This window comes from Cnephaeus nilssonii (genome assembly GCF_951640355.1).
Source record: "Cnephaeus nilssonii genome assembly, chromosome: 6".
Taxonomy (NCBI): domain Eukaryota; kingdom Metazoa; phylum Chordata; class Mammalia; order Chiroptera; family Vespertilionidae; genus Cnephaeus; species Cnephaeus nilssonii.
In genome coordinates, this window is record NC_137077.1 from 47,441,173 (window position 1) to 47,468,971 (window position 27,799).

The following is a 27,799-nucleotide window of genomic DNA, read 5'->3' on the forward strand; positions in this document are numbered from 1 at the left end:
TTTTCCTATTGTAATTTCCTCAGGGAAAGCATCCTCTACCTTCCCTGCCGCCCCCACCCGCCAACCCAGCCTCTCCTCAGGTCCCGATGGCGGAGAAAGACGCCTCTCCCCCGCGGCTGAGCAGCCCCAGCCAGACCCGGCGCCCGCCTGTCGTTCTCCGAGGGGCGGTCTAGGCGGCTCGGGGCGGGCCGGGTGGTGGGGATTGGAGGGCCGCCACCTCCCCTGCTCCCACCGAGGTCCCCAGGGGAGGGGGTTCCCTCGGTGGGAGTCCTGTCCCTTTAAGGAGGCGGCCCTGCCTGGGTGTGCCTGGTCTCCATGGTTACCCCGGTGCAGGCGGCGGGCGCCCCAGGGAGGGAGGGAGGCTGCCGCTTCTCCCCGACAGACGGAGGGAGCTGCGGGGACCCGGCACCCAGCCGAGCCCGTGCGGGAGCCGAACCGCAGCTGAAACGGGAGCCACGGTCGCCGCCGTTGCGAGCGGAAGGTGCCGAGAGCGCAGCCGGCGCTGAGCCTGGAGCCCGGGATTCGGGGGCGGCCGGAGCGCGAGGGGCCGCGCGCCATGCCCCGGGCCCCGACGGCAGGGACGGCCCCTCGCGCGCGGGCGGCCGGTGGGGCCTGCGAGCCTGGGGTGGGCACTGTCCCCCGACAGCTGCGGTAAGGGGCGCGGGGCCCGGCGGGGGGCGGCCGAGCTGGGCGCCCTCCTCCGGCCCTGAGTCCCCGCGCCCCGGAGGGATGGGGCGGGCGGCCGCGGCCGCCTAAGATGCCGGCCATGCGGGGACTCCTGGCGCCGCAGAACACCTTCCTGGACACCATCGCCACGCGCTTCGACGGCACGCGTGAGTCCTACCCGCGCCCCCCTGGCTCCTGAACCAGCGGCCCCGCCCGGGATTCCGCGGGTCCTGCGCCCGGCGTCTCGGTTGGCCGCCCGCCTGCTCTCCCCCTCCCTCCTTCCCGCTCCGCCCCCCACCCTGCTCCCGCTTTTAGCTGAGACCTCCGTCTCCTTCCAGACGCCACCCCCCCCCCCGCCCCCAAGGTTCAGAATCTGCACTGACCCAGGCCAGGAAAACGGCTAGAAGTCTCCGGGGTTGGGGCTTGGGGTGCCGTCTGTTTGCTGGGGCGCGACCCCAGCCCAGTCAGGCTTACCCATCCCGTCACTGAATCTGGCGCTGTCCCACCAACTAACTACCTTCCACCTTCGAACTGGCGGGATAGCGGGCGAGGCGGGGCTCGGGGCTCAGGGACAGCTCCGGGGCTCAAAACACAAGATTTAGACAGGAGGTTCGCAAACGGAGACAGAGTAGGTGGGACTCCGGAGCGTACAGTTTGGCCAAGCTCACCTGACCGCCTAAACCCACGGAGTCCACTAGCCCCAAAAAGGCAGATTCGGAGACTACCAACAGGACTGGGGAAGTTTGGAGAAGGCGACCAGAGCTTCTAGATTGTGGGTTCCTGAGGTCTGAGCACAGGGAAAATCATGAAAGCCCCCTCCCCACTCCTCCTCCCTCATCCTCCCCCCTCAGTGGGGCTTCCCATCTCCCTGCCTAGCGCCCTCCATGGGCTCCGGTTCCTGAGAGAAAGCCGGTAGGAGCCCTTCTTGGAGCGTCCCCCCCACCCCCCACCCCAGGCTTCTCCATCTGCTTTGTTGTGTGCTTGGCTCCTGCAGCCTGCTGATTCCGCACCCCCCACTTCCCAATACATTTCTGGCTCCAGACTCCATATTCAGCTCCCATTCTTACACGCTCATCCTGGATCACATTCATTAATTCCTGAGCCAGGGCGCCCAGCTGGGGCTCCAACAGAGGGCAGCATGGATGGTGGCCTGGACTGCCTCTCAGTCCAGGTGGGGCCCAGCGGGAGGAGCCACAGAGCCAAACTGGGTGCCTAGCTGGTGCGTGAGCCTAGCAGAGGTAGGGCGGGGCTGAGGCGGGCCTACAGCTGGTGGGGTGGTCCTCCTTGGAGCCTCCCCAAACCCACCCCTTGCCCCAAGCTGCTCAGGACACACTCCAGAGGGCACAGTGCCCACACAGGGCTGCATTCACCAACCTCAGTGTTCATGTGTGCTGGTTCTCCAGTGCCCTCACACACACACTGCAGAGTGGGGCACTGACACAGGGGACACACTCAATCCTATTCATAAACAGTTCCTGCCTAACACTGTCCTCACCCCAACACACACACACACACACACACACACACACACACTCGCGATTCCTGGGTTTTGTAAAGCCCACCTTGAATGGGAAGAGGGGTGGTGGACCCTGAACTGCTTTGTCCCACGCTTCCTCTGAGAGGTGCTCTCTTGCAGACAGTAACTTCGTGCTGGGCAATGCCCAGGTGGCGGGGCTCTTCCCTGTGGTCTACTGCTCTGATGGCTTCTGTGACCTCACGGGTTTCTCCCGGGCTGAAGTCATGCAGCGGGGCTGTGCCTGCTCCTTCCTCTATGGGCCAGACACCAGTGAGCTCGTCCGCCAACAGATCCGCAAGGCCCTGGACGAGCACAAGGAGTTCAAGGCAGAGCTGATCCTTTACCGGAAGAGTGGTGAGGGGCCACCTGGCACCTCTTCAGTTTTCCCCAGACGGGCACCCCCCATCCTTTGTCCCTCCTTTCCATTCTCATCTTCTCCATCTCTCCATCTCATTCTAACTTCCCACATACCCACCTCCTCTTCCTCCACCCCACCCCAGCCCTGGCCCTCCTGTCTTCCATCCTCACCCCATCCTTAGCCTCCATGCAGTTTCCCATCTTGGGTTCCCCACCCCAGCAGGAAAATGTCCCGGCGTCAGCAGGACAGATCTGTGAACACACATGTCTGACAGTCATCCCTGCTCTCCCTTGCTTTCTACCGCCCTGTTCCATTGAAACCTGTCCTAAGTGGAGCGGGCTGCTGTGCCCTCCCAGGGTCCCGCTGTGTCTCCCCGTGGGCGCCCGTGGAGCCTCTGTCACCTTGGGCAGGTGGAGAATGGGAGCTGGGCTGAGTCTGTCTTTGTGCCCAGGGCTCCCATTCTGGTGTCTGCTGGATGTGATACCCATCAAGAATGAGAAGGGGGAGGTGGCCCTCTTCCTGGTCTCTCACAAGGACATCAGTGACACCAAGAACCGAGGGGGCCCTGACAAATGGAAGGAGACAGGTAGGTGCCTGTGGGGCCATTGATGTAACTCTGTGGCTGGGCTGTTGGTCACCTCAGGCCTGGGCTGGTGGGTGCCCCGCCCGTTTACACTTGTTGACTCCCACTCTGCTGGCTGAGAGGCCTGTGCCGCTCTCCTCTCCACGTGGCCCGGGATGGAAAGCCTGTTTCCAAATAGACTGGTGGTTATACAGTTGGAGTGTTTTTGGAGTTTTATTATTGTTATTAATCCTCACCTGAGGATATTTTTTCCATTGATTTTTTTTTTTTTTTTTTTTTTAGAGACAGAGTAGAAGGGAGGGAAGGAGGGAGAGGAGAGAGAGAGAGAGACAGAAAGAGGCAGAGAGACGGAGAGAAACATTGATGTGAGAGACATACATTGATTGGTTGCCTCCCACATGTGTCCCAACCGGGGTCGGGCATCGACCCTGCAACCCAGGTGTGTGCCCTTGACTGGGAATTGAATCCGAGACCTTTAGGTGCATGGGGCAATGCTCTACCAACTTAGCAACACCAGCCAAGGTGTATAGTTGGAGTTTTGAAGTCAAACTTACTAAAAAAACTGAAAGCAAACTCCTTTAGCCCTTTGCACCCGCTTGCTTTTTTCTCGATTCCTTTATTCTACTCGGGATTTAATTTTTTAAATACCCCAGATTTTACAAAGCGCGGCAGTAGAATAAAAAACTTGAGTTTCTTTTCATACAAACTTATTTATTTGGATTTTTTTATATTTCAAATTATTGATACATTCAAAGAGTATAAAAAGAGCTGCTACCGATGCTAACCGTGTCGAGTCACACTCGACATCCGAGTGCAAAAGGTTAGTGCCTGTGAAGTTCCATTTTCTGACCAATTAGTGAGGCTGAGCACAACCCCCAGCCCCCGGGCCTTTTCCTCACGTGTCTGACTGGGAGCCCTGGCCAAAGCCCTCCTTTAAGCCCTCGGCGTCTTGCCCCTCTTGTATCCTCCCAGGGCTGGGGAAGGCCCTTAGACAGCTCACCAAGCTGTCATCCGAACCTGCTCCAGGCCTCTCTGCCACTTGGGGGTGTTGGGTAGTCTCCATTCCTCATCCCCCACCCCAGCCCTGAGTCAGCCTCTCCACAAGGTAAGTCCTCGGTGGTCCCTGCACCTGGACCCTGGAGCCCTTCTCTGAGCTTCTGCAACTCTGCCTGATGGCCTTCTGCTTGCTCTGCACTCCCCCGACCCCTAGGAACCACCTCTCCCCGCTGTTCCCTGGCCTTTCCCTGTGGACAGCCTCTCCTGCCTTGCCTTGGTCCAAACCTCCTGCTTCTTCACGCAGGCACTGGGTGTCTGTAAGCACCCGTAGGATTGCCCTTCGCCGGGGGTGCGAGTGATCCTAGGAAGTGAGGAATGCCAGAGCCTCCAACTCTAAACAGACTAGTCAATGAGCCAGACCTGTCCATGGACCAGCAGCTAGTATCTTACACCCAAGACCATTCCACCATCGTCCTCATGGGCCCCTCTTCTTTTGCAGGTCGCCGGCGCCGATATGGCCGGGCAGGAGCCAAAGGCTTCAATGCCAACCGGCGGCGGAGCCGGGCTGTGCTCTACCACCTGTCCGGGCACCTGCAGAAGCAACCCAAGGGCAAGCACAAGCTCAATAAGGTGGATTGAGCACTAGGGTGTGCGTCTGGGGGTTTGGCCAGGGTAGGGACAGGCTGAGGAGATGGAGGGGGGAACTGAGACTGTCCAGGGGACCACATGGGCCCCACCAGTACTTTGGGATTGTGACTGAGGGAGGGACTGTCATATGCATGGTCCATCAAAAATACAGAGGAGAGTCTTGGCCCTGGGATCAGAGGGGCTTTTGGCTCAATCCTGGCTCCTCCCCTAAACAGCCGTGTGACCTTAGCTAAGTCACTTGACCGCCCTAATCCTCAGTCTTCTGCTCTGTAATGTGGGGACTCAGATGCCTCTGTCGGAGGTTACTTTGAGAATGCAGGGAGGGAAAGAAGGTGGAAGCCTGTCCTGGAATCTATCCAAACTCAGTCTGTACCAATTTCCTGCCATCCTGCCTGGACCTGCCCTGCCTCACTCAGAAGGTGTTTGGGGAGAAGCCAAACTTGCCTGAATACAAAGTAGCCGCCATTCGGAAGTCACCATTCATCCTGCTGCACTGTGGGGCACTGAGGGCCACTTGGGACGGCTTCATCCTGCTCGCCACCCTCTATGTGGCTGTCACGGTGCCCTACAGCGTGTGTGTGAGCACAGCCCGGGAGCCCAGCGCCGCCCGCGGCCCCCCCAGCGTCTGCGACCTGGCAGTGGAGGTCCTCTTCATTCTCGGTAGGTGTCCTCTGTGCCTCCCACCCAACCCCATGCCAGGTGCCCCTCGGGCTCCAGGGGGATAGTCCGCATGGCTTCAGTGCCCTGGCCCCCCTCCTGTGTGTGACCTGTGGGCTTTGAACTCAGACCTAGGTTCCAAATGTGTCTCTACCCCTAACGGGCTATGGCACCCTGAGCCAGTCATAGCCTCTCCAAGCCTCAGTGTCTTTCTCCGTCAAATAGGCCTAGCGGTGTTCACCTTTTAGAGTTACTACAGGTCAAGGGCCCAGGATAGTGTCACATACTGAGCTGGTGCCCAGTAAAGAGTGGCTCCTCCCCGCCCTGAAACAAGCCCCACCCGGACATTCCACAGACATCGTGCTGAATTTCCGAACCACGTTCGTGTCCAAGTCGGGCCAGGTGGTGTTTGCCCCCAAGTCCATTTGCCTCCACTACGTTACCACCTGGTTCCTGCTGGACGTCATTGCAGCCCTGCCCTTTGACCTGCTACATGCCTTCAAGGTCAACGTGGTCAGTATGGCTGGGCAGGGTGGGTTTTGGGGTGGGACAGTGGGGGCTGGCCCAGGAGTGACCTCTCCCCCACCCCCCACCTCAGTACTTCGGGGCCCACTTGCTGAAGACTGTGAGGCTGCTGCGCCTGCTGCGTCTGCTCCCGCGGCTGGACCGCTACTCGCAGTACAGTGCTGTGGTGCTGACCCTGCTTATGGCTGTGTTCGCCCTGCTCGCCCACTGGGTGGCCTGCGTCTGGTTCTATATTGGCCAGCAGGAGATTGAGAGCAGTGCATCTGAGCTGCCTGAGATAGGTACTGGGGTGGGGAGGCCGGGGTGGGGAGGGGGCTTTCGAGTGTGCATACATATGTGCCCAGGAGTGTGTCTACTCGAGTGTATGTGTGTCAGGGAAGTGTGAATGCATGTGTCTCTGTCAGGGCACGTTTGTGAGCTGGTCAGAGATGTGTAGAAGTGTGCATGTGTGTGTGCTTGTATGCGTGTGTCACAGCAACATGTGTGCAAGTAGACGTGTGTTTGTGAGAAAAATGTGGGGGTGGTATGTGTGTGTGACAGCCATCACCTCACAGTAGGCCTGTTCTCCAGCAGCTGGGCATTGTGGAGAAAGCCTGGTGGGCTGCCTGGAGGAGTCTTATTCACCCATAATGACCTCCTTGCGGCCAAACTTTTATCACATTCTTCAAGCCCCTGCCCAGTTGGAGAAGGCTGTGCAGGGAGCCAGTGCCCTCCAGGATTCCCTGATGCCTGGCACTTTCCTGCTACCTTCTCTGAAGCTCATCCCCCAACATCTCGGCTCCTAAGCCTTCTTCCCCATTCTTGTCACCTCCGGGCTGCATCTCTCTCGGCTGCTTCTCAGCCCTCCTCCAGCCTAAAACTCGGTCTTTTTCCACATCCCACCAGTGTATTCACTCTCCTTCATTTCACCTCCACTTTCACAACTCCTCCCTCTGCTTACCTCCCACTCACATCTTAACTCCTGCTAGGAGAGCTTCCAGCTCTACTTCTCATCCCAAAACGTCACCCAAAATGTCATCCAGCAGGTCACGGCGACCTTCTGGGGCCAAACCCTCATCCTCTTGAAGTCCCTGTAGCACCTGACCCTGCCAAACACGCTCTTTCGAAATGTTCTCCTCTCTGCCCTGGGCTGGGCCTCCTCCTACTCCAGCCCCTCAGCTCCGAGCTTTCCTCAGATCGCTCCCATCCTCTCACCTTGTTCTCCCTTGCAGTTCCCCTGACATTACTACGTGGACATCTTAACTTCCATTTTTTCTCTCTGATGCCAAAGCATTCTGTCTCAGCCATTTCTAACTCTCCATACTTGCAGCTCCAAAATTTAGCACCCCAGTCTTCCTCCCCTGCCCTCCAGCCCTCCAGTGACCTCCAGCAGCTGGCCTTTCGCACCAGTTCCCAGGCAGTGGTAAGAGATCAGCTGCTCAGCCTGTCATGACTGTCCACTCCTTGGTGGGATCCAGGTTGGCCTTAGAAGCCTACTCTGATCGGTTCCCAGGGATGAGGAGGCTCCTGTGAATGCTCTCTCCTTCAGCCCAGAGAGACTGACCGTGTGTAGTCCAGAGGGCCCACCTGGACATTTCCTAAGCACTGTAGTCGCTGAGCACACAGGCGCTCCAGGCAGTGTCAGCTCCTTGGCGCCTGCCCTTCCCAGAGGGGGCTGTGTGGAGGCTGCTCTGGGTTCAGATGACCATTCAATGAACATATAGCCAAGAGATGGATAACGGGACACAAAGCGCTGACCCCAAAGTGGGCTGAGACACCAAATTCCTGGTCCGCCCCTCCGTCCCCAAAGGGGACCCAGGCACCCTGGGTCTTAGTCCATGTGGCTTCTTTGTCCTGGCTACTTCACAGGGGCTGAGGAGCCGACATTGTTAACACTTTTGGCTCCCAGAGGGCTCTCAGTCCAACAGGGAGGGCCTGTGATGTGGGGGGCTGGCGGATTATTTTGTAGATATACCTGGCCATTCTTGTACCCTTGAACCTTAAGTTCCAGAGTACTTCTGTTCTATTTGGGGCTGGTACTAGTTCACATCTGGGTTGTTTCCAAGTTCTTCGGGTCATCACCTCCAACTTCTTCGTCCAGGGAACCTGGGTTGGAGTCACACCCAGACCTCCCAAAGCCCAGCCCTACTGGCCCAGCTCTGTCTGCAGGAGGCACCTTCCTGTGGCTTCCTTGCCTTGGGTCCCTGTTCCACTGCCCGTGGTGTGGACACAGAATTCCTGCCCCAGATTCCCATGAGCCCAGTGGAGGTGGGCTGGATTTTCAAAAGGCTGTGCTAAGTACTGAGGGACTCACTCAGGGCAATTCACAGCATGAAGGTCTCCAGCCTCCAGAACAGACTCTGCGGCCTGACTCTCTGTATGGAGGCCCAGGCCAAGATGAGGAGAGGCTCCTCTGCCACCCTACCCTGTGCTCCTGCTTCTGCCCCCTCCCCCTGCCCCCCACCCTCCTCACCTGGCCACTGGCTTCACCCTCCGGGCCCAGCTAATGACTGAAGAGTTTTGCATGCTCCCCTGCATTCTCACAGAACACCTCAACAGGAGGGGGAGTCTCACCTTGGCTCAGGCCTTATCACAACCCCCCAAATTCCTTGGCCTGGCATTTGATGCCCCAGTGTGAACCCCCATCTAGCTAGGCCAAGATGCTGGCCTGTACTTGTTTCCATCTTGAGATTTTGCTTATGCCTTTCCCTAGATCAGGAATGACCTCCCCCACCTCAGTTTCTTTGTATCAAAACTCTATCCATCCTCTAAGACCAAGGACAGATGTCTCCTCTTCCAGGAAGCCTTCTAGCCGTAGCCCATAGCATGTTGGTTTGAGCCCCATCGTGTGGCACTCGGGCCTTGTGTAACTCTGAGATGTAGCTCCTGCCCTGCAGGAAGCTCTTGTGGGTCCGCGCAGCTCCTGGCTCTGCAAAGGGTTGACGAATGAATGGGGGGGTGGGTGAGAGGAGGAGAGTTGGGATCGTGGGGGGCGGGCAACATGTGTAAGGTGTTGGGGAGAGTGTGGAGCAGGGGGACTAGGGTGTGTTGAGGTGGGAGGGGGCAGGTGCATGTGAAGAGGTAGGTCCCACTGCTCCCACCTCCTGCCAAGGGGAGCCCAGAGAATGTGGGGTTGATGGGGAGATTGGGATGATCTTTGGCCTCCACCCCGCCCACCAGGCTGGTCTGTGTCTGCATGTGTGCTGAGGGCCTCTGCGTGTGCCTGCCTGTCTGTGGCCTTTGAGTGTCCTCACCCGTGTGCTTGTATCCGTGTGAGTGTGTCCCCTCCCCAACCTGGGCACCAGTATGCAAGCACCTGTGTGGCCTGTGAGTGGCATGGCTGTGCCCCTGTGAACGTGCTCACATGTGTGTGCCCTTGTCCTCCTGACTGGGGAGCACGTGTATAGCCTTGGTGGTGTTTCTGTGCATGTGTATAGCCTTGGTGGTGTTTCTGTGCATATCCATGTTGCTGTGCTTGAGAACATGTGTGTGAAGTTGCGTGGTGTGTGTGGTTGTGGGGAGGGGTGAGGCAAGTTCAAAGACGAGTGGACAGGGCAGAGGAGGTGGCCTCACCCATCCAGCCCTGGAACAGTGGTCCGGGATTAGTGCCAGCTGCGGGGAGAGGGTACAGCGCTCCTTACTCCATCCTCGGCACCAACAGACGCCAGCTGGGGAGATGGCAGCCTTAGCCCCAGCCTCGTGTGCTGTCTTGCTGAGGGCTGAGGGGATGGAGAGGAGAGCTGGGCCGGCCGAGGAGGAAGGTGGAGGGAAACCATGGCGTAGATCTGTATCCACATGTCCCACCCCGGGGCTACCAGCAGGCATACCTGCACCCACAGCGTGGCATGCTGTCCTGACTCAGGCCCCTGCCCCCTTCCCAGGCTGGCTGCAGGAGCTGGCCCGCCGGCTGGAGACCCCCTACTACCTGGTGGGCCGGAGCCCAGCTGTAGCGAACAGTTCTGGCCAGAGTGACAACTGCAGCAGCGAGGCCAACAGGACGGGGCTGGAGCTCCTGGGCGGCCCGTCACTGCGCAGTGCCTACATCACCTCCCTCTACTTCGCACTCAGCAGCCTCACCAGCGTGGGCTTCGGCAACGTGTCCGCCAACACGGACACGGAGAAGATCTTCTCCATCTGCACCATGCTCATCGGGGGTGAGGCCTGCCATCTCTGGGACCGCTCCCAGACTTCCGGCCCCAGGTGGCCCCTCCCTCTCCACCTCTCCCAGGTTCCCAAGGGTCTTCCCAGAAGTCCTTCCATTTTAGGGGCCCAAGGAACTTGAGGCCAAGGCCAGGAGAGCCCACTGGCTGCAGGCCTCCATGCCACAGAGCACAGCCCTGTGCCTTTCCCAGGAGCCTGTGCAGGATGGAGGGGGGCGGCAGGGCAGGACAGATGTGTGCAGCATGGTGTCAGTCAGGCTGGGCCAGGCCAGTCCTGGAGGTGACCCCCTCTCGCCACCCTCCCCAGCCCTGATGCACGCGGTGGTGTTTGGGAACGTGACGGCCATCATCCAGCGCATGTACGCCCGCCGCTTTCTGTACCACAGCCGCACCCGCGACCTGCGCGACTACATCCGCATCCACCGCATCCCCAAGCCCCTCAAGCAGCGCATGCTCGAGTACTTCCAGGCGACCTGGGCCGTGAACAACGGTATCGACACCACAGAGGTGCGCAGACCTCCAGGGCTGGCCCTTCTAGCCTTTGCTCCTTCAAGGGGTGTGCAGTTGGTCTAAGGTTCTCAGGAGTGGGCTGGGAGGCAAGGAATGCAGAATTCTGGCCTCCCTGCCTTCGCGCTCTCTTGGGGGGGACAGCAGCATGGGGCAGAGGGCAGCCAGGAAGGCTTGGAGGCCCCTCTCCACTCTTGTTAGGTCTGGAGGAGGAAAGCTGGGCTGCTCATGGAGGGGCCAGAGTGGCTGAGAGGGAGACAGAGAGCCCCTCAATGACCAGTCCCTGTGGGGCAGGTTGGAGGCTGCCTCCCTTTCTGCCACCCCAACCCTTTCCTCTGCTCCCCACCTGCAGCTGCTGCAGAGCCTTCCTGATGAGCTTCGAGCAGACATTGCCATGCACCTGCACAAGGAGGTCCTGCAGCTGCCGCTGTTTGAGGCGGCAAGCCGAGGCTGCCTGCGGGCGCTGTCCCTGGCCCTGCGGCCCGCCTTCTGCACGCCGGGCGAGTACCTCATCCACCAAGGCGACGCTCTCCAGGCCCTCTACTTCGTCTGCTCCGGCTCCATGGAGGTGCTCAAGGGTGGCACCGTGCTTGCCATCCTAGGTTTGTGAGGGTGGGGGAGAGGGCTTGTGGGAGGCAGATGGCCCATGTGCAGAAAATCCAGAGAGGGGACCCAGGCAAGGCCACCTGGAGAGAGAGCCAGGATGGAGCCAGGAGTAGCCACGGAGCAGCCATGGAGCCCTGGGAAAAGTTCAGCGTGGGCCTGGTGACCATAAGGTGGCAACACAAGGAGGTGGAACCGATTTAGAGGTGTCAGAGGCCAGAGTGAGTGGAGGACCAGTCTTTCATATATGATGGGAGACGGGTGAGCAGCACTTTCTGACGAGGAGGAAATTCAAATGCTGAGGATGTACGTGCTGGAGAGTGTTCAGGAAGGGCTGGGAAGTTATCTTTGTGGGCCTCCCACCACCATTGGGCCAGGGAGAGAGATGCCACTCCCCCAGGGCAGATGACAGCAAGCCCAGGGCCGTGAGGGATGACAGCAGAGCTCGGACGCAGCGTGTGTACTCCTTTCTTGGAAAAGGAAAGAGGTGAAGAGGAAGGATCCACTCCTAGACAAGGAAGAAGAAGCTGCAGTTATGGAATCAGCATCATAATAGTGCTGACGCCAGGGTCTCACAGCCGGGCCGGCTTGCACCTTCCTCTCAAGCAAACCTCAAAACCTAGGGGGAGGAAGTGTTGTTATTTCTATTTTACACAGAAGGAGACAAAGGTTCCCAGAGGTTAATGAACTGACAGGCTGGCTTAGAGCTTGTCTGCCCAGCTGTAAACCTCAGGCTCCATACACTGTGCTTCCAGGCGCTCTGCTCTGTGGAGACGGCACTGAAGAAAGGGCTTTGTTTCAGGATGCCCTGACGTGCAGCACATCGGAGCATCCGGGAAACACGGCTGCATGGCACCTGGGCTGTGAGGCTGCCTGCAGGGACCCCAGAGGGCCTTGCACACGGGAAAGGACTGGGCGGAAAGGAGGTGGCACCTAACCACAGCCGAATCCTCAAGCAGCCACGCACTTGTAGACTCTGTGGGGACAGGTGATGCCTGGGGCAGCTACGGTGTGTACTCATCTGGAGAACCAGGATGACCAGATGCCGGCAGCTACTATGTGTCCATCCTCTCTCCCTCGAGGAGGAGGATGTTCCGACAGGAAACAGGTCTTGGAACTGAGAGAGGGAGAGGCTGCTTCACCCTTCACCTGTGTCATTCTTGAGTTTGGCTTCTGGGCCAGAGGCAGTTGGTGCCAGGACTCTGAGCAGACAGAGTTAATGGCTGCTCACATGTGTCTGTCGGTCCTTGAGAACTTGTGGGGAACTGGAGAGATTCAGAAGGGTGAAAAGACAGATTTTGATCATTGCAGACTGGTCACCCCAAAGCAAGATTGTCAAGTGGATTATTAAACAGATGGCTTCAGCTTGCAGCGAGGAAGCAGTGTGGCTGGGAGCTGGCATGAGTCCTGCAAGAACATGTCTTCACTGATGCCAGGCACCAGATCTCAGAATAGCCACGTTCAGAATTGAGACAGAACCTCAAGAATGACCACCGCCTTCACCCCGGGCCTTTGCCTCCAGAATGTCCCCAGCACCGGGACTTATTTCACCTTTGACCCGTCCTGTCCCTGCCCATATGATCCGAACGAACTGTTTCCTCTGTTGACTTGGCCGCTGTGGGTGCCCAGAGAATGCCTGGTTCCCCGTGACCTGGTTCGCTGCTTTGCCTTCATCCAACCTCCCACCTGCTTCCTTAGTTGAACATCCAGTGCCTCCTGCCTGCTCCTGGCAGCTAAGGCCCACCGTTCATCTAGCAATGTCAACTCTGGCCCCTCCCTGAATGTATGAACCAACAGCTAAGCATGTGCAAACTCCGTTGCGGGGGAGGAAGAAGGCAAGCCAAAGAGGTGGGTTGGACTATGGTGTCAGGAGGATCTTGATGAGCTTGAGCGGGAGGCTCTGCTGAGCTGCCAGCCTGGAGGGTGGTCGCTGGTCCCTGAGACCACTGGCACCGAACTCTGTCCTTGCTCCTGTCCTGTTTCTCATTTTTATCTCACCTCCTGGATGAAGACAAGAAATAGACACTTATTCTATTTCCAGATGACACACATGAGGAGAGAGCGCTCATTCATCAGATGATCAAACACTGAGGTCCAAACAGCTCTCAGAAGGAGCCGGAAGGATGGCCTGATACCAAGAAAATAAGATTTAACAGTGATGCATTCTGTCTTAAGTTGGAGCAAAAGTCCATGAACGTTTAGGGTTCTGCCGGCAGCATGAGGCAGCCCACGGCGCGGTGGCAATGATCCACCTTCCTGAAGGATAAGGAAACCCTTTCTAATCTTGTGAACTGACTGGCTGTGGCTGAGCTGGCTGTGAGGGCAGTGAGTGCCCTGTCCAGTCCCGGATGGCACACCGTCCCTGTTGGAAGGATCCACAGGGGACTCTTATGGGCAGGGGAGGAAAGGAAATGAATTTTGATTGATGGCCTATATGTCAGGCACTTCATCTCCACTAACTTATTTAATCTTCACCACATCCCTGTTCAGAGACACCGCATTTCATTGATTCTAAGACATACATTTTTCCCCACCATTTAACATTTCTGAGATTGGGATACAGATTTACAATCACTGTCAGCCAGGCGGCAGAGTCAGCAGGTGGTGGGAAACCCTTCATTGACACCTGCTGGTAAGATCAAGAAAGCGCCACAGCCTCAGTTCAACACAGGATCTATTGTAGAGACGGCATCAGGGCTCCCAGTTCATGACCGCCTGGCATTTTCACTGCCACCTGGGCCACTAACCTGCTGGTTCCACACTGTTCCCGGATAAGCTACACCCGAATCAACTGTGAGGCTGGAAAACATCAGATTGTGGGGTCTCCCGTAGATACTCTGATTCTGTAGATAGGAATGGGGCCCGGGAGTCTGACTGTTTTAACTTCCCCAGAGCATGCTGATCCCGGGGCAGGCCGGGAGCCACTAGAATTGGTGACTGCTCACTGGTCTCAGGTAAAATTTGGATGTGTGTCAGCACAGTGGCTTTGATCCCATGTGCTGGAGCACCTGGGTCACAGTGCGGCCAGGGCCCAGCCCTCTGCTCCTCTCTGTCCTGGCCCCACAGAGGGGGTCTGGCTGGAAAGCCCTCAGCCCATGAGGAGAGCTCAGCAGCCTCCATTTGACTTCCCTCCATAGAGGCCGAGGGGCAGGCTCACTGACCTCTGCTTCCTCTCCCCAGGGAAGGGTGATCTGATCGGCTGTGAGCTGCCCCGGCGTGAGCAGGTGGTCAAGGCCAATGCCGATGTGAAAGGGCTGACGTACTGCGTCCTGCAGTGTCTGCAGCTGGCTGGGCTGCACGAAAGCCTGGCACTGTACCCCGAGTTTGCCCCTCGCTTCAGCCAGGGCCTCCGAGGGGAGCTCAGCTACAACCTGGGTGCTGGCGGAGGCCCCACGGAGGTGAGGATGCTGGATACGTGCATGGAAGAGGCTGGGGTGCCAGGGAGCCTGGTGGGGTGAGCAGAGGCTGGGGGTTTTGGAGGTGCTGTGTTAGTACATGGCCTGGATGAACACCCCCCGCACATGGTAGGGGTATACATTCTCCCTGCCCCTTCACACCCACACTCTGTCCTTTAGAGCCCAGCCATGCTCAGCCACCGCTCCCAGTTTTCCCTGGCCCATCTCAGACAGCCTGGCCTCCAGAGCGAGGTCTTAGGGGAGGGCCCCGAGCCCACTGGTACCAGAAAAGGAGCCTGTAGGCCTAAGAGGAAGGATGGCACCACAGGGCAGGGCGGCGGCCACACACAGCCACCAGGCCACCTCTGAAGAAAGCCCTGCATCTATCCCGCTTCTTCACAGTGAAATAAAACTCAGAGGGGCTTTTGAATTTTCCTGACTCATGTCACAAATTCCAAACCAGTTTTTAGTACTGTGTTCTCTTAGATAGTTCAGTTAGCCTAAGGCACCAAGCCATACTTGGCTAGAATTTTGAGGGGCTTGGTGGCTTGTGCCAGCAGGAAAGCAGCCCTCCCCTCCCCAACTGAGCTTCTTCCTCAGTAGGGTGAGGTCAGGGTGGGGGAGGTGAATGGAGCATCAGATAAGCCCAGTTCCCTGTCCCCCACTGTTCCCAGGCAGACACCAGCTCCCTGAGTGGCGACAACACCCTCATGTCCACACTGGAGGAGAAGGAGACAGATGGGGAGCAGGGCCCTGCGGCCTCCCCAGCCCCAGCTGATGAACCCTCCAGCCCCCTGCTGTCCCCAGGCTGCACCTCCTCATCCTCAGCCGCCAAGCTGCTGTCCCCGCGCCGAACTGCACCCCGGTCCCGTCTAGGTGGCAGAGGGCGGCCAGGTAGGGCGGGGGCTGAAGCTGGCCCCTCTGCACACCCTCGGAGCTTAGAGGGGCTGCAGCTGCCCCCTGTGCCGTGGAATGTGCCCCCGGATCTGAGCCCCAGGTGAGCAGGCGCTGGGCCACTACACTTGGGCAGAGATAGTGCTGATAGGACTAGGGCCCCGGCCACACACCCCTGCCCTGGGTGCCCATCCCTCCATCCTAACCCTCCCAGCCTCCTCCAGGAAGCTCTCCTTGACTCCTCCATTTCCCTGCTGCCTCCCCCCTCCCCCGTTCATACAAGTACACGCTCTAACCGGCTACGCCTCCGGAGTTCCCATACCCCCCATTCATAACTCAGCTCAGAACTCTCCTGCTGTTTAATGTCTCTCAATCTTGGATCCCCAGCGAAACTGCAATCTCCTAGGAGAAGGGACATCTCATATTACCTTTCTCTTGGGGTCCCAAGCTCCCTGTCCCGGCTCCAGAGTCCTGTAACTTCTATATGAGGACACTGGGGTATCTTGTCCCAAGAAACACCGCAGTGGCTACCTGTCGATTTACTGTCCTGGTGCCTGTGTCCACAGGGTAGTAGATGGCATTGAGGATGGCTGTGGCTCCGACCAACCCAAATTCTCCTTCCGCATGGGGCAGTCTGCCCCAGAATGTAGCAGTAGCTCCTCCCCTGGACCAGGTACTGGGGCCCGGTGCTTGGGGGGTGGGCAGGGCACTCCCTTTGCCCTGTGAACCTCTGAGAAACCAACAGGATACAGAGGTTGCCTAGAAGCCCTCCTCCCCTCCCCCACTGCATGGTATGGGCAGGGAGTTTGGTGGTTAAGACCAGCACTTGGTGGTGGAGGGTGGCTGGGAACGGGGTTTGGATCTCTGCTGTCAGCGCTCTAGCAGTGTGACCTTGGTTCTCGCCTCAGCTTCCGGTTTGTAAAATGGTTGTGTGCATGTTAAATAAGATAATGTTGCTAAGACCCCTAGCACATCTTTTGGCTCACTGGCAGGGTAGAGGGCTGAGGCAGAGTTAAAAACGGCCCCCAGCCAAGCCATGCAGCCCTGGGTGTGGACCAGGTAATGAGCTCCCAGGAGTGTCCACGTCCCTGGAGGACAGAACAAGAGACAGGCACAGAAAGCAGCTTCCTGAGAAAGCATGGGGCAGGGTGTCTGAGGCTCCCTGGCAGTTTGGGCAGAATTCATTAACTTGGGCCCTTTCTGTACTAACTGGGGCAGAGGCCTGGACCCTGGCTAGTAACCTCATCCTACGGTCCACAGAGAACAGCCTGCTTACCCTCCCCCTCGGACCCAGTGAGGCGAGTAACACAGACATGCTGGACAAGCTTCGGCAGGCTGTGAGTGAGGGGGACGTGGAGGGAGGGCAGGGAGACTGCTGTTGTGTAGGCCCTGACTCCACTCTGACCTTCCCTCTTCCCTCCGTGAAGGTGATGGAGCTGTCTGAGCAGGTGCTGCAGATGCGGGAGGGACTGCAGTCCCTGCGCCAGGCAGTGCAGCTCCTCCTGGCGCCCCATGGGGAGGGCCCATACCCTCAGGCATCAGGAGAGGGGCCACGCCCAGCCAGCACCTCTGGACTCCTGCAGCCTCTGTGTGTGGACACGGGGGTATCTTCCTACTGTCTGCAGCCCCCAGCTGGTTCTGTCTTGAGTGGGACTTTGCCCCACCCTCGTCCTGGGGCCCCTCCCCTCATGGCACCCTGGCCCTGGGGTCCCCCAGCATCTCAGAGCTCCCCCTGGCCTCAAACAACAGCTTTTTGGACCTCCACCTCTGAATCAGAGCCACTAGGCTCAGGAGAACTCTGCCCAGAGCCTAGCACCCCCGGCTCGCCGCCTCCTGAGGAAGAGGCTAGGACTGAGCCCCTGGATCCTGTGAGCCAGGCCGAGGCTGCCAGCACTGGAGAGCCCCCACCAGGGTCAGGGGGCCTGGCCTTGTCCTGGGAACCCCACAGCCTAGAGATGGTGCTTATTGGCTGCCATGGCCCTGGCACGGTCCAGTGGACCCAGGAAGAAGGCACAGGGGTCTGACTGCCAGCACCAAAACTCATTGTTGCCAGATATGCTGCCATCTGCTGCTTTGCCCAACCTGGGGATACAGGAAGGGTGGCAGCCACCCCCGGGGACTCCGGGCTGCCTGCTGGCTCAGGGCAGGAGCCTGCGAGCCAAGGCCTGGCCCTGGGCTCCCGTGGAGGGTGGGCTGGAGCCTCAGGGACAGGCCCCAGGCTAGTAATGTTGTGGCCCCTTCTTGTGGGTCCCCTCCTCAGCCTGCTCCCCTGACCTCGTCTCCTCCTGCAGGCTGGGAGACAGAGGCCTGAGGCCCAGGAGGGAGGTTCTGCCATCCCCTGCATGTGCCCCTGACTCACCTGTCCCACATTTTTTATATTAAAAAGTAATAATGAAAGAAACTACTTTGGAACTCAGTGCTTTTTATTTACAAAAGAAAAGTAATACAGTAAAAGTCTGTAGCTAATCAGCTTGGAGACACGGATTAGGAATCTGGGGCGAGGGGAAGGTAGTCTGCTGAGAGAGGGGCTCTGGCTCTAAGGGAGCTGCAGAGTCCCAGCCTCTAGGGGTTCCTGAGGGCCAGCCCCAAACCCTCTCCCCCGCCCCACCCCATCCCAGCAAAGGCTCAGATCAATGGGCTGTCAGTGGGGTCTCTCGCTACCCACTCTGGTTTTTCCAGGAGCCCGAGTTCCCAGCTCTAGGTAGGGAGCTGGAATGGCAGGGGAAACTGAGGCCAGAGAGCCCATGGGTCCTGCCACCACACCTCACTGTGGGGTGATCTTGGCAGCCTCAGCCCGGATAAGGGCAATGAGGTCTTGGTTGATGAGGAAGACGAATCGCAGGCTGGCAATCTATAGGCAGGAGAGAAGGGTGGCTGAGGACAGAGGTGGGACTGGAAGCCAGGCCCACATAATGGCTCACCACACCCCAGGCAGGTCTCACTGTGGCCTCTCCACCTCCTTCCCAGCTCACCTCCACCACGGAGTTATTGCTGAGGCGCCATTTGGAGCCACACAGCACCGGCCGTCCATCGATATAGATGGGCCGCCGACCTTCATTGGCAATGAAGAAATCACCGTTGTTTTTCAGTTTGATGACACCTATGGCACAGAAGAAAAAGGATGGTGTGGTGGGGGAAGACCAGAAAAGAGCCCAGAGCCCCCATGTACCCTTTCTGATTCCTTGGGGTGGGCTAGAAGGCACCCAGGACTCCCAGATTAGAGATCTAGAAATGCCAGCTCATCCATGAGAGTTTCCACAGAGACCACGCCCCAAGGCTGCAGAGGGCAGCGAGAAACCAGGAGAGACATCCTCACTGCTTCCTGTTGGTACCTTGCTTCCGGGAGATCTTCCAAGCTGGACCCTCCAGAGACAGGTCCACGTCAATCTGGTTATCCTTGGTTGCCCTCCCCAGGGTGATCTGGGGAAATGCAGCAGGTGAGGGCTAGCAGCCGAGGACTGGGGGATGGGTCCACACAGGCCAGGGAAAGAGGAGAAATCAGGGACCAGACACAGAAAGGGCCTGAGGGGAAGGCTGATGGAGAAGGGAAACAGGAGGGGGAACGGGATGGAGCTGGGCCTGCCTCACCTCTCTCGAGCGCATCAGGTACCGCACCATGCGGCCCCGTAGCACTGCCAGTGTCTGGTTGTCGAAGTCCGGAGAGCTCATGCCTGGGGAAGGAGCAGCTTGTGTGGGGGAGAGCCCAGCCTTTAGGGCGACAGGGCAGAAGGCAGGGAGCCAGGGCAAGGTCTACTGAGGGAAAGGAAGATGCACCTAGCCAGGCAATCACAGGCGCTCAGGGTGGGGTGAAGAGAGAAGTGTGCCCCTCCTGGTCCCCTGGCCTCCTCACCTGTGATGCTATCTACAAGCACCTGCCACTTATGCAATTCCTGTTCCAGCTGACGAATCTCTCGCTTCTGGCGCCGGTCAGCCACTGTCAGCTCTGGGGTGAGTTGGGGTGGTAAGGAGGGACACACCAAAGTCACCAGCACCGAGTACTGGTCCTCTCTGTTCAGGCAGGAGCTTCCACCCCCTTCCTGTCCCCACCAGGGCACACTCACCATGTTCCAGGACCTCATCTCGCATGTCCCTGAGAGGTGGAAAGAGAAGAATGAATGAGGTTCCACTCCCAGCTCACCTGCCATCACCATCAGGTACTCCTCGGCTCATTAGGACCTCCCTCAGCCAGTCAGCCCAGTGGCCCAGGAGGCTGCTTCTCTGGTCTCCGCCTAGCCTTCTTCCTGGGGGGCCTGGGGGAGTAAGGTGCTGTGGGAGTGTGAGGGTTGAGCGGAGAGACTAGGTGCCAATCGCTACAACTGGAGCTTGAGGCTGAAACTGGGCTGGGCTCTGTTCTCTGCAGCAGGAAAGGCAGGGCCACGTAACCTGAGCACTCTGCCCCAGGGGGAACACTCGGTTCTCTGCACCCTGCCTGTGGCCCCAGCCACTCACTTGAGCTTACTGTCATCAATCAGGTCCTCTGCATCGGAGAAGTTCAGCACCTGGTCCCCCTTGGGCAGCGGCTGCACTGAACAAAGGACGGAGGGAGGGTCAGCACCGATGCTACTACCAACCTCCAGCTGCTGAGCAGACCACTGAACTGAGGGGACACACTGTAAAGACTGAGCCTGTGGGATCAGCTCGTGCTGAAATGAACAAAAGTTAATCCAGTACAGGTAACAGAGTGCATGTCAGATTAGGCTGCCTGCTAATTTGGCACAAAGCATGCCTGGGGTTAATGGAGGGCAGAGATGCTTCTGCAAAGGTAAGGGAATTAAGTTTGACCTTCCGTGTGGGCTTTTCTGGTGTGTGAAGGGCTCTCACACAGCCTTGAACTACTGTAAATATGGAGAAGGCACTGCTATTAGTTCCATTTTACAGATAAGGAAATGGACACAGGAGGGAAGGTTCATCTCTGAGACTCTAGTTTAGGACAGAACCAAGATTCAAGCTCTGCTTTCCTGATTCCAAACCCAAAAACCAAAGCATCACGTGCTCCTGAACATTTCCTGCCGCCCTCGGCGAGGGGCTGAGGCACTAGCCCATTTAGAAAGGATGTGCTAAAAGGAGTTACCCTACCCTAACCAGTGTTTTCCAACTGTGAGTCTTACCGTGTTAATGAGTTGTGAAATTAGTTTCATTTCTTCCAAATGAGATGGACATAGGATAATATCAGAGCCCATTAGATATGTTCAGGATAAATATTGTTTCATGAAAGTTTCTCAGTTTTTTCCTAGTCACAATGTGAAAGGGACCGGGGCCTCCAAAATCTGAGAACTTCTGCCTTAAGGCTGGCTGTTCCCACAATTGCCAGTGTCTGTTCAGTAGCAGCTCCCACTAGCTAGAGGCTGTGAAACTGTCGGTTGAGGAGTTTGACAACACTGGGTGTCCTCACCGCCTGCCAAACGTTCCCTCCACCACCACACCGGCCTCCTTAGGTCACACTGTATGGGGAGATGGGGTGGGGTGGTCACTGCCACCAAGTCCCTCCCCGACCACAGCTGCCTGAAATTCCACCAACCTAATATTCAATTGACTTAACAACTAACCAGTGTGCATTCCCTGTTCCTAGGGACTCCTAGTTCTAAATAGCAAAGAGAAATCAAATACCCACATAAGAACTCTTGGAGAGAAAAATTAAACCTTTAAGTTAGCAAATAAGCTTACACAAAATAACTTTCAAAATAGTGACAAAGGAGCTAGCTATAATAGCAAAAATAAATTTATCCAGTATCCATTCTCTCTGTGGGAATTCAGTGATATTTGGGCCGGAGGAAGCAGATTTAGATGCTGCAGGAATAAAGTGGGCTGCCTGTTGGGCACGAAATTCAGAGATCCTTAGGAAAGAATGATAGGCCTCCCCCTGACAAGATTTCCTAAAATCCTCTTGTAGGAATGTCTTTAAATAGCCAGAGCTGCAGGACCCAGATGGTAAAGTGAAGGGCATGACCAAAGTTTCCTTTTCACAACAATGTGAACAACAATGTAGACGGCAACGGGCAATAACATTTAGGAAGTAAGAGCAGCGTGTGCTGTATTATGCAAGTCTGACCCTGAATCTCAAATCCAACTGAAGCATTTCCTGCAGTTTAATCAGACTGCTTTCCTGAACAGTCACTAGGAGTGAGAGTTTTACTGCTGAGGGAAGAGATGAAGCAGGGAGCATTCTGGCCCTTGGGGAAGAAGGACAAAAGGACTGGGTGTGAAGTCCCAGTGGGGGTTCTGAATGGCCCGAAGGCAGCCTGGCAGCACTGACTGTTGGTGGGAGGAGAGGCAGTGAGTGAAAGGTGAAGAGAGGGAAGGGCATCATCTCTTGGGTGGGAAATGGGGAAGGGTGAGCAGTGAGGAGGCTGTTCACATTTTGCTCATACTTGAATGTTATTCATGAAGATTATATTAACATATTACTTATCCTATATAATCAAGAGGTAATATGCAAATCGACCCTCACGCTCTCATGTCACGAGATGGCCGCCCCCACAAGATGGCCACCCCCACATCGTCACAAGATGGCCAGCAGGGAAGGGCAGTTGGGGGCAACCAGGCCTGCAAGGGAGGGCAGTTGTGGGGGACCGGGCCAGAAGGGGAGGGCAGTTGGGGGTAATCGGGCCAGAAGGGGAGGGCAGTTGGGGGCGACCAGGCCTGCAGGGGAGGGCAGTTAGGTGTCAATCATGCTGGCAGGGGAGCGGTTAAATGGCAATCAGGCTGGCAGGGGAGCAGTTAGGGGGCTATCAGGCTGGCAGGCAGAGTGGTTAAGGGCAATCAGGCAGGCAGGCGAGCGGTGAGGAGCCAGCAGTCCCAGATTGTGAGAGGGATGTCCGACTGTCAGTTTAGGCCTAATCCTGCAGTCAGACATTCCCAGAGGGGTCCCAGATTGAAGAGGGTGCAGGCTGGGCTGAGGGACACCCCCCAGTGCCCGAATTTTGTGCACCGGGCCTCTAGTGTAATTATAAAATGCCCAAAACCAACAGAAGTGATAGACAACTGCCATTTAGACATTTTGCCCAGGATTCCAAGCAATTTTGGCTGAAATTACCCTTGCCATGAAGCTGAAGACCATTCCAGCTACTGTCCCTCCCTCTAGAAGGAACTGGTTTTTGCTGCAAAGAGAGGTGAACCAGACACTGGGAGCCATTGAGGAACTTATTACAGGGCACGTGAAGGCAACTGTGCCCAGAATACTCACACATGCATACCCACTCTGCCAGTTCACGGGGCCAGTTACCTGTCTGGTCCTCCAGCAGGTAATACTGCTTCATGAGCTGCCAGTGGGCCTGCAGAGCCTTGGCAGTACGGGCCAAGTAGAAGGCATCAGGGTGTCTGTGCAGCAGGTCCTGGAAGGTCTCTAAGGTGGGCTGGCTGGTCTGGAGGGCAAGAAGCATGCTCTCTCTAGGCACCTAGGTTTTCTCACTCTTGCCTTTCCACCCCACCCTTGCCCACCCCCAAGCCCATTCCCACCAGGAGCCAGAAGAAGCTATGGCTGTCCAGGGAGCCAGGCTCGCCTCTTCCCGAGTACCCTGTCCATAAGGTTGTGTGGATGTGCACGAGCATGTCTCCAGGCAGTGGGGTCTCCCCACATCAGTTTTCTAGTTCAGCGGTTGCCAACCGGTGGTCTGTGAGGTCCGAAAGGTTGGCGACCGCTGTTCTAGTTAGTCCAGCTCCCACCCTGCCCAGCCCCTTCATCAACCTTACTAGACCTCATCCTTACCGATCCCACTTTGCTGAGCAGCTGTTCCTCAGCCTTGCTGAACAGGGCCTTGCTCTGGATGGCGGCTATGGCCTCTGGGTGCAGCTGCCTCATTGCCTGGCAGGCCAGCCTAGGTAGGCAGGGAGGAGACAGGTCAGGGCAGTGTTGAAGGGAGGGTGTTAAGCAATCTAAGGTTCCTATTTCCCCCAAAGCCTGCAGGTCTTTGAGATGCAGGAGGAGGCCAGGCCCTCAGTAGGAAGAGCCCAAGGCTTAGCATGGTCTCATGGGTTTGTCCAAAGTACGAACAGGCAACTCAAGAAACAAGTCCCTGTGTTCAACCCAGTGAAGAGATTCAAAGGCACAGCCCCCTTGGGGCCAGTCCTGAGGAAGATCCTAAATCCAGCTGAGGCTCTCTCGCCAAGACCTTTGTCCTTCTTGGCCAAAGCTGCCACCCATTAGCCACTGCCCAGCACTTCCTCTTTCTCACACTGAGCCCTGTCTGTTTCCTGGTATATAGGGCCATGGCTAAAGCTTAAGCAGTGCCAGCGGCTGTGGAGTAGAAGACAGGTGTTAAGCATCCAACAAATTTGGATGACATTAAATGAAGTAACCGAGGAGGAAGAGTGTGTGGTGCATGTGTGCACAGGTTTATTTGGAACTCGGGGTGCTAAAATTAGAAGGAATTGTGGGTGATCTGTGTGGAAAGGTTGGGAGGTGACTTGCCTCAAACCACTATGCACACAGTGGTAGAACCAGAGCTCCCCTCGCTCATTTGGGTGCTTTCTCCTATTCTACTTCCTGGACTTCTAGATCCCTTGCTCCTGAAATCAAGCCAGAACTAGCAGGGTTGGCAGCAGGAAGAAGCTTCCCTCTAAAGCCTGAGGATGCAAGGCAGGAGCCCTAACTCCCAGAACCCCTCTTTGGGTCCCCTCCCCAACAACCTCTTTGGGCCCTTATGCAATTCTCTTTGTTCCAGGGGCCAAATTCTGGTACCCCCAGTACTTCTCCACTGCTGGAGCCAGCCCCACTCACTTGGAGATGACAGGATCGTAGAGCAGGGCGTACCAGCGCTCCTGGACTTCCCGAAGGGTGAAGCGGCAGCTGAACTTCACACCCAGGTGGACCGATGTCAGGTCATTGGTCTGCAAGGCCCCAGAGGGGTTTGCTTCAGCCTTACTGCTGGAAAGAAACCCTTCCCTTGCCACCCACAGGGCACTACTGGGCTAGTTGGGGGACACTGGAGGCTGGGGGAGAAAGAGTGACAGGAAAACGGTGGTGGGAAGTACTACCTGCAACACAGCATTGATGAGCAGGAGGTCATCAGCAGGCTTCCAGCGGCCCAGATCCTTGGTCACCTGAAGTGGCTGTTTGCTCTTTTTTACACGCTTGGTGATTCCAGGAGTGGGGGCTGGGCTGGGCGGCACAGGAGTGCTGGGGGCCTTGGACACCTGGGCAGAGGACAAGAACACAGTGAGCTCAAAGCCAGCATCAGGGCAGCTGGTCTTCAAGAGACAGCCCCAGCCCCACTCAACAATAAGCAGCATAGGCAGGGAGCTAGTTTTCTAACACCTGTTCCCACCAGAGCACTTCTACATAGTCCTTGACCATATGGGGTCTTCTCTTTACTGGTAGCACCCCCAACCCCAGAGTAGAGGGTGGGTGAGAGGATACCAGGAAAACACTCTTACTGGTACAGTGTCTGGGGCCAGAGCAATGCCACCTGGGGATTATTTTTACACCCAGCAATGCTGGGAACAGGCTGTCTGCTCCTAGAATAGATGCATGCTCCATGCCTCCCACACAGAATGTGATACAGGATGCATTGAAGGGAGGGGGGGAGGGATAGAGAACAAGAAAGAGGGAGTAGGAGGAGATAGGTTCCCGGGAGGGAGGCATCTGAGGTAGTTTGGTCCTCTCATAGCATCCTCTGAAGAACTCTTGCCACTGACAGGTTATAGGGAAACTCATGCCAGCTGACAAATTGTGGTCCTGGACCCCATCTTTTCCCTCCCACCTCCTTGCCACATCTCCCAATTCCTCACCTTCTTCTTCTCACTAGAGGAGGGTTCACTCCCAGAACAGCGCCCTGGTTCCACCCCACTGGCCCCCTTTGCCCGGGTAGAGGACTTGGCCAGGCTGCTCTCCACCAGCTCATCATCAAACTTCTTCCTCTTGATAAACCTGTGGAGAATCCTACCCAGTGAGCAATCCTGCCCCCTCCCAAACAACCACTTACACCATGCCTCCAGAACAGAGCAGGTTCCCAGCTCAGTGGATGGGGCATGACACTGCTGTGCCCCACCCCTCTGAGACAAAAGAGTACTGTACCACAAAGATTTCATGTCAAAGACCCGAGATCTCCCTCCCTTGCCCTCTGTCAGGGATTTAGTAGGAACAGGAAAAGCACAAGGCTCTGCCAATTAGGCCTCTAAGGGTCTCAGGTAGTCATTCCCAACAGGGATGAAGGCATGCAGTGCCTAATGCCCCTGTTCAGTCCCTGGCCATCCGAATCCTTACTACCTGGAGGAGCTTCTCCTTTTAGGGATGGTGCCCAAGGCCTGTGAGGAGGCTCGCTTCTGCCCTGCCAGTGACTCTTCATCCTCTGAGCGGCTGGCAGTGCCTGATGCCATCAGGGATGAATCTAGTAGCCCCTGAGAATCTAGAAAAAGAGAAGTAGTGAACTCAGACCTCCTAAGTGCCTAGCAGAGCCCTGAGCCTCTGCTCATAGGTCTTCTCAGCCCTCCCCCTCCCCTGCTTCCTTGACACTTGAGGTTTTAAGGTGGGAATTCCTTGGCCATCCAGATCCCATCTGGGCTCAGACCTGGCCCAGACCTTCCACGCTGGGCAGTTCTCCCGGTGCCACGTGTCATGTCGTGCAGCACATGGTGCTCAGGTCAGACTGGTGATGACGACACACCGGGCTCTGGGCATAACTGCTCCCTCTGCCATCAAAATGCAGCCATGCCAAAGAGCAGCAGCTCAACAGCAAGTCAGTCAATTGGCCTCTGCCGAGAGGTATGTGGGTGGTGCTGGCCCAGGGGGAGGTGGCAATGCCCAGCCAGGACGGAAAGCCAGGCACGGGGTGGAATCAGCAGGTGCTTGGTGCCCAAACGTTTGGGGAGCTGGCCCGGCCTCATACTACCTTTGTCCATCCTCTTACAGTCCCAAAGCCACCGGTTCCAAACCACAGGGCTAGGAGGAAGCGTCCCACAGGCTCATCCAAGGATTCTGACCAGGTGAGCTTAGAGGCTGAGAGGAGATTCTGCAAAGGAGAAATGAGGCTCCATAAGGCTCAGGATTCCCACTGGCCAGCCTCACCTCCTTATACTGCAACAGGTCCCCCAGGGTCCCATAAGCTAGGGAAGACACAAGGAGAAGAAAGACAAAAGTCTCTATTTCGCCAATATGACCCTGATAAATCAGTAGCCTTTTGGAGGTCACTGACATCTTTGAGAATATGATAAAAACTATGATTCCATAAAAATGTACAAACACATACTATTTAGGGGGTTCATGGACCTCACTAATTCTACTCATAGCCCCTAGGTTCATGGCCTTGATATAAACTAGCAGGAAACAAGGGATTCTTCGCTCACTTTCAACAGCTGGCCACTCAGCTCAACAGCACCACCCCTTTCCCTCCCAGGCCAAAGAAGGGAAAAGGATAGAATTCCAACCAGTCCATCTCTTTTCTCCCCCCATTTGCATCTTTAGCTGAAGATTTGGTGGGCGGTATCTCGGGGAAATTAACAAATACAGTTTGGAAACTGCTCGAATATCAACCGTCACGGGCGGGGGGTGGGGGTGGGGCGGAGAGGCTCCTAAACTCGGCAAAACTCAGGTACTGGGAACTCAGGGGGCGCGCCGCTTGCGGGTCCTGCTCCTTCAGCCCAGGCTGTCCTTCCGGCCCTGTCCCCAGGTGTGCTCGTCGCACCGCCCCACAGAATACGGCTGGGAATCTTGCCACCTGGGGCGAGGGCGAAGGGCCCCAATTCCAAGCCCGACGGAGGCAGGATCTGCGCCTCCTTCCCTCCCTCGAGTGCACACCAAGGTGGGGGTTAGTCCGGGTCAGGTTCAGGAGCTCGGGATAACAGTGGTGGTGAAACTCAAAAGCAAACACCGAGAGAACCCCGATGCTCTCGCATTCTCGGTTTAAGCCCCACGGACTGATGGCGGGGAGTGGGGGGCAAACACCGGGCCAATTCTCACCCCACCTTCAGCAAGCCACCTTTACGCATGCGTAACGTCTCGGACCAGACTCGGGCCCGGCCCGCGCATGCGCAGATTACCAGGGCGCTACCGGGGCGGGGCCCTAAACCGGAGGCGGGGGGGGGGGGTTCGTCCCTGGAGGCACACTGGGAAATTCTATCTGACCCCCACAACTCCGCTCATAACCCTTAGAGGAGAACCGCGAGATCTCACCATTCCTAGGCTGCCAATTCCAACAATTTCTCCGCCGCGACGGCAGCAGCCGCAGGGCCAAAGCCAGTTTCCGTGAGGTACGTCCACTTCCGGGTCTACGAATTAGGAACTTTACAATCCCTTCCGGTTCGCCCAGAGCACGGGCGTGAAGGGGGCGTGGCCATGGCTGCGAAGGTCACAATTTTGCTAACAGGTGAAATCAAAGG

The 27,799-nt window shown here is 57.0% G+C and overlaps 2 protein-coding genes across 10 annotated transcripts; one reads left to right on the top strand and one right to left on the bottom strand.

Annotated features, from left to right (window-relative positions):
* Window positions 1-652: 652 nt before the first annotated feature.
* Window positions 653-17,850, top strand: KCNH3 (potassium voltage-gated channel subfamily H member 3). 5 transcript variants are annotated; one of them, XM_079774825.1, is made up of 15 exons: window positions 653-833; window positions 2,303-2,536; window positions 2,992-3,126; window positions 4,619-4,749; window positions 5,184-5,427; window positions 5,780-5,937; window positions 6,023-6,230; window positions 9,810-10,082; window positions 10,396-10,595; window positions 10,948-11,197; window positions 14,379-14,596; window positions 15,268-15,590; window positions 16,054-16,160; window positions 16,706-16,824; window positions 16,915-17,850. In XM_079774825.1, the coding sequence occupies exons 1-15, from the start codon at window positions 758-760 to the stop codon at window positions 17,509-17,511; spliced, it is 3,273 nt and encodes a 1,090-aa protein (XP_079630951.1). In that variant the 5' UTR covers window positions 653-757; the 3' UTR covers window positions 17,512-17,850. The 5 variants fall into 5 exon arrangements, with proteins under 5 accessions (XP_079630951.1, XP_079630952.1, XP_079630948.1 ...); XM_079774826.1 differs by having other exon boundaries at window positions 16,748-16,824; XM_079774822.1 differs by having other exon boundaries at window positions 16,706-17,850.
* Window positions 17,851-17,892: 42 nt separating this feature from the next.
* Window positions 17,893-27,727, bottom strand: MCRS1 (microspherule protein 1). Of its 5 annotated transcripts, none has more exons than XM_079774830.1 (15): window positions 27,594-27,727; window positions 26,314-26,433; window positions 25,692-25,830; window positions 25,214-25,352; window positions 24,461-24,619; window positions 24,204-24,313; window positions 23,193-23,301; window positions 22,710-22,848; window positions 19,937-20,012; window positions 19,549-19,577; window positions 19,338-19,430; window positions 19,076-19,158; window positions 18,820-18,907; window positions 18,460-18,587; window positions 17,893-18,338 (listed from the first exon to the last, which is right to left on the bottom strand). In XM_079774830.1, exons 2-15 carry the CDS (start codon window positions 26,321-26,323, stop codon window positions 18,252-18,254), a joined length of 1,389 nt encoding a protein of 462 aa, XP_079630956.1. In that variant the 5' UTR covers window positions 26,324-26,433; window positions 27,594-27,727; the 3' UTR covers window positions 17,893-18,251. The 5 variants fall into 5 exon arrangements, with proteins under 5 accessions (XP_079630956.1, XP_079630953.1, XP_079630955.1 ...); XM_079774827.1 differs by having other exon boundaries at window positions 25,993-26,433; XM_079774829.1 differs by having other exon boundaries at window positions 25,993-26,527; window positions 27,594-27,651.
* Window positions 27,728-27,799: the final 72 nt, after the last annotated feature.